Source organism: Pipra filicauda, unplaced genomic scaffold (assembly GCF_003945595.2).
Source record: "Pipra filicauda isolate LSUMZ 115617 unplaced genomic scaffold, ASM394559v2 scaffold22_size4397567_pilon, whole genome shotgun sequence".
Classification (NCBI taxonomy): domain Eukaryota; kingdom Metazoa; phylum Chordata; class Aves; order Passeriformes; family Pipridae; genus Pipra; species Pipra filicauda.
The window spans coordinates 1,248,865-1,254,864 of NW_024104343.1; the positions used below are offsets into that span (position 1 = coordinate 1,248,865).

General features: G+C 35.1%; 1 protein-coding gene across 2 annotated transcripts in view; it reads left to right on the forward strand.

The window, feature by feature from the left end:
- The window catches only part of DIAPH3 (diaphanous related formin 3), a 206,110-nt gene extending 200,379 nt beyond the window's left edge, over positions 1 to 5,731 (forward strand). For both annotated transcript variants that reach the window (XM_039381538.1, XM_039381539.1), the window contains one exon: positions 3,488 to 5,731. In XM_039381538.1, coding sequence (XP_039237472.1) covers positions 3,488 to 3,744 — 257 coding nt within the window. In that variant the 3' untranslated portion in view covers positions 3,745 to 5,731. The remainder of the gene's footprint in view (positions 1 to 3,487) is intronic.
- Positions 5,732 to 6,000: the final 269 nt, after the last annotated feature.

Consider the following 6,000-nt stretch of genomic DNA (forward strand, 5'->3'; position numbering starts at 1 on the left):
GTCACAAGCACAAAACAAATTTATGTATGTCTATGATATAACAGTTCAAACCAGTTTAGGATGTCTGTTAATATCTATATGGTTTGTGGATTTTCTATGTGTTCCCTTGTTCTAGAAACATAGGTGACCAATGTCACTAAGCCATCTCCTTGCCGTTTAGGCAGCCATATGAAATACTGTCTTCAGAACCAGATCAAATTCCTGGTTTCTTGCTCCCAGTTCTATATGTGTGAATTCCGAAACTTCATTACTCTGATGATTCGAAGGTTTTAATGTCTAATATCAGTATATTAATGGCTGTTTATTCTTGTGTTTATTTTGTCAGTTAATCTTGACTTTGGACTCTTCTTAAAAGTAAATAACTATATACTTTATACTCTTTATCATACTGAACTAAGGAAATCCAGCTTTTCCGTTGTAGTGGTCAGTTGCATGCTAACCTGCAGCAGCTTACAGCTGTGTAGTTCTAAATTCACATGCAAGGTGCATTGGCTTTTTTAAAACACCCACCTCAACAGATACATGTTGAAGGATTTGAGGGAGGTGTGATAACAATCCCAAGTCAGGACAGTGGAATGGATGAGGTACCCAATCACCAATGCATGCAAGTTTTGAAACAGTGTGTGAAGCAGTACAAAGTGTTTAAGAGCTTGGTTTAAACACAAATTAATTCCTGCTGGAATGAAATAAAAAACTGAGGAATTAGTGAGACTTTTTACCTTGCTTGTATCTAACTAATTTTACAGGTTGATTTAAAGGGAAGTGATCTTTCACTTTGATGAATACCACCAGTAGTTGTAATACCTCAAGTATTACAGCAGTTAATTCTTTAGGTGCATATTAACTAAAGTGAAATCTAGAGCTGTAGGTAAATGTGTATGTTTTCTGAGCCAGGACTAGCAAAGTTCAGTGTTTCTAAATGACATGAACAACAGCCAATTTACAAAGAAGGGAACTCCTACCTACACTTATGCTAATACTGGACTTGCACTTAAGCACAGCAATGCTGTGTGGAGAAGTTTCTCCTTGATTGAAGGAACATACATGGTAAAGATGCCACATGATTCAGGAAGCAGCTGAAATAAAAACTTTGAGATGATAGTACTGGATTTAGATAAAATATGTGTGTGCACTATTTTTTTTAATTGACATTAGCTGCTCAGTATTATTTGTAGCATGTATGAGACCAAAGCATTCTCATTATTTAGTGCTGCTTATCACTAGCATAATGTGTCACATATTAAGAACATGAGACTTTGTGATTTTCCTAGTGAATCATGACATCATCACTAAAAAGGAGATGAAACAAGGACTACTGACATAAACTAAGCAGCATTTCAGGCACTTTCCATTTTTCACTGTTGCAGGACCCTTCAGACAGAAAGGAAAGACACTTGTCGTTCAAGTTGAATGCTCCACTCCTTAGTCTATGCATAGAAAGTCAAAAATATCAACATGATTGCTGTTGTTTTAAGGAAAGAAAAAGGCACAGCTGTCCTCAGCTCTACTCTGTCCTATTCCCATGCAACAAGTCCAGATTGTAGGCAGTAATTTATGGGACACATTGAAGTGCAAGCCTCAATCAGTTAGAGTTTCAAAGTGGTAAAAGGATTTGGATAGATCCCAACAGCTACTACTTAATAGCTAACTTGCAGCAGTTCCCTGCTTAGACTATTCGCTGTTGTAAATCTCACTCTAAGGCGCCTTACTCTGCCCCTCTTACACTATGAGAAACTGGGGAATTTTACTGCTGGATTTTACTTTGAGACCTCAGTTCATAAGTGTTCCCCACTTTTGTTACTCAATCTAGTTCACCACACCTAGTTGATCCTCATGTGTGAGTATTTTGGGATGAAGACTGCTGAACTGCAAAGAAGTTAAAATTTGGTTGTTGGTATATTTGAGAAGCTTACTTTCAGTGCTTAATTTCTTTTTGCCTTTTTTAAAGTCCAACAGCTATACTTAATCTCTTCTTATATGACAATATGTTTTCTTCTACTTAAGACAAAAGTATTGGTTTTTGAAGCGCCAAGTATTTCTCCTGCTGCCCCTAGATTGAATGTAAAGAGAAAGATCTATGGTGCAGCTAGTAGTTTGTATATTGACACAGGTAGCACGCTTTTATCAGCCTGCAAATATGTGTTCAGAATCAATAAGCATAAACATTTAAGTAGAATGAGATATTTAAGAGTGTACATAACAGGGATATTTTAATTATATATGATGGGTTTATTATATGTAATTACAAATATGTGTTAATAAATAAGTCTTTGGCTTCCTGTGATTCAGGAACACTGAAATGTGTGCTGCTGCATATTCAAGGTCAAGTTATTTTCCACAGTGTAAAAAAAAATTACATTTTTCAGCTAAATGCAAAATTTGTCTTATGAAATTTTAATTAGAAATTGTTTATCTGACTTAGAAGATAATAGAAAGGAGGTATTTATTTTCCTTCACTTTCCGAAAGGTGATCGTACTTACAAAATTTGCTGAGATTGTCCAAGACAGTATGTAAAATCCTCATCCATCACTGAGAGCCCCTGGTCAGGGAATGACAGTGCAGTAAATATCTTCAGCAGCTGCCTTTTAATGTACAAGCTGTTTTCGGTAGGAATTTTCAGCACTCACATAAAACACACTGTCATGAGTGACTGCCTGTGCTCCAAAGTCATTACTATTGGGATGATGGAACATCTTTCAGTGAATAACCAAAAAACTTTAAATGTCATGTCAAGTGTGTTGAAGGCATTTTCAAGCCTTGCTCAAGGTTACATGAATATTGAGTAGGCCTGTTTTTAAAAAGTTTGAGATCTATGAGAGGGACCACTCATGTGCTGGTTTGGAGAACAGTCACTTGATTTGGAAGCGGGGGTGGGGAATGACAAAAAAGAAATCTGTTTATTAATACACGCCAAACCTGTAAAACTCCTGCCTGGATATTAACTGAGTGCAACTTTGTGTGACAGTCAATGCCAGTGATATTTACCAAAATGTAGTGAATTATGCAATTTCTTGAAATTACTTAGCTGTCTAAAAGTTCACAAAGGAAAGAAAAGTTATTACAATGGATAATTAAATTGAAATAGATTTTTTAATACATTTTAAGATTTGAACAATTAAACAAATAGGTAGGAAATATAATTAACCAGATAAAACCTCGGAAGACACTGAGAGGTGCTAGGTACTCTGTTTTATCTTTGACTTCAGTAAGAAAGGAGGATCCTGTCAAGCTCTATCTGTGATTTTGTAAGAAATATGGATGCTAATCTAATGAAGTCATGTAAAGTCTGTATCACTTCCAAGGGACCAAGCCTAATGCTTTTGAAGTGATAATATATTTTTTCTTGCCTCTTTGGCAATCATTACTCCTTCTAGAGCATCATCTGCATGTAAAATTTGTCTGATCAAGAGGTCTTTTTATATTACAAAGTATTGAAACTGAGTATTTTAATAGTGAAACAAGGTTTGTTTGATTTATCTTCTGCAGAGAACCAGAAAGAACAACTAGAGAAGCCGTGTTCACACCACAGTATCAGTTTAAACTTGACAAGAAGCCCAGTCACCAAAGAAGTTACATATGATGTGGAAACAAGTTCCAAGGCATGGAACAAGGCTGTTGGGAGAAAGGAAGACTGTCACGGAGAAGGCAACAAGGAAAAGAAAACAGATCGTATCGGGTCTCCTTTTCAGGGAGAAGCCATTCCAGAAGTAGAAGCTCTCTTGGCAAGACTGCGAGCACTGTAGAATACTCATATAAAAGATTAAATAAAAGCCTAAAAATAATAGTCTACATCTTTAAAAATACAGTAATTTTCTATTATTGACATTGCATACTTCTGAGTTCCTAAATTCTCTGTGGATGAATGATCTACTTCTAAACTGTTTGCAAGACTGTACAAAACAATACTATATTTTCGCATAACTGCAAGATGATTTTTTATTATGTGTTTTTACATAGCAAGCATATGAAAAGTATCAGAAGTAACACTAAATTATTCCAAGGTACAATCCTTTTAGTGGACAGACTGCTGACCACCTGATCTGAATGCTTCTCAAAATAGATATTCATCTTTTAAATATTGTTAAATCATCACGCCTGGGAATAGGGTCAGTAAATAACAGAAAAGGTGTTCTTATATTTTCTGCTATAATTCCTGTACTTAAGAGGTTTCAGCACCCTAAATGTATTGTTACAGTATCCTTTACAATTACAGTAATAGCAAAAATGTATAGTATAAATCAGCCGTATTCCAACTTGAGTTCATCAAAGAGCACCAAAGCTTGCTGGATAATATATATGTATTTACCAAATGGTAATCCATGGGCAGTAAACAAAAAATCTATGCAAATAATATATTTTTTGTGTGTTTAATATATCACTGCTGTTAAGCTTAGTTATGATTATTAAATCAAAATAATATATACAATTGCTGTGATTGCAAGGTTTTGCAATTCTGTCTATAGTTGGGGAAAATGTCTTCACAGTTATCTACCAGTGTAATATTTTATCTTTTCACATGTGAGTTGATATGTTTCTATAAAAGGAACATGTAATGGAAAAGATTGGTTTTTCACAAACTCATTTTCCAGTAGCCTGTTAAGTCTTATTTGCTGGCACAATAGGAGTCTTGCATGTAATTGCATCTCTTTTATCCCACTGTCATTGTACATTGTTGCGTGTCCGCTATCATATTTATTAATTGCACATCATAAAGAGTTGCTACCTATGTTACCAAATAGGAATCTACTATTACTATCTTTGCTCCATTATTTAAAGCTTCCTTATTATAAGAGTGTATTAAGTATCTAATATCTTTCTTTTAAATTACTCTATTTTTCTTTACAAAATGCTGAAAAATATGTCTTTCAATAAGAGTCAGTTACATGAAACCAGTGTTTCAATGCTCCAGTGCTTTTTATATCCTTAAGTTGCCTTTGTACTTCCTGCACTAAACATTAATAAAGTTAATTAGAACTTGAAAACTGGGCCTGTTTATACATACTGCATGGAGGACTTTTCAGCCATCGTGGGAATCAATCTCATGTTTCTGAGGCAGTTTTAACTGTCATTGTACACTAATTACATTTCCTGCCTTAGCTGAAAAAAGAGAGATATAAACAGAAGTTGCAAAGATTCAGAGAAGGCCTCAGCCATTTCTCGAGCTCCCCTTGCAAATAAACAGTGGGCACAGCTGTCATAGAGAGACACTTTTGATAACTTGAAATGTGTCTTTAGTGGATAACAACTAATAGTTGTTCCACTAAGGTCTTCTGTGCCTCCACTATTAAGACTTACTACCCCTGTTTACAGGGTGCAGTAAAAATGACTATCTTCAAAGTGCAATATGATTGACTAAATAAAAAGGTCCTTCAAATACAGAGCAAATGCATGTGCAAGGGGAAGAAAAGTAAACCATTCATCAAATCTCTTCAGTTGCTGAGGACGTGCTAAAATTAAAGGGCTAGGAGTAGAGAGCCATCTCTGAAATACTAGGACGATGACCTACTAAGTGCGGGTGGAAGTACAAATTCATTTTCATAAACATTAAACTTGTTCATTTGAATTACTGGGTGATAGTCCACAAAAGAGAGCTGACAGTTCAGGACACTACTGTGAGTTGATCAAGCTAAGAAAAGTTACAAAACTATCTACTGATTTTTTCAATGAACAAAATGCTACTAGCAGCCTAGCATCTCCTGATTTTAAAATAAATATTTATCTTTAAAATTACAGAACTTGTGCTACTTTTCTTTTACAGTTTGAGAAGCTTCTAGAAATGTATTCCAGGACTTCTAGTCCTTATAGTCCTTGTGTTTCTGAATTAATCCTTTCAAGCAGCCATCAAGTTAATTTGCAGTTTCTTTTGTATTACAAGGAGAACAAAAAGCTGTACAACTTCTGAGAATCCATGTAAATACAGTATCTATTTTTTCCCCTTCTGTTCTTTGTACCACCATAATTTGATCTACTCAGAGTTCAAGTACATGGTCCAGTTGAAG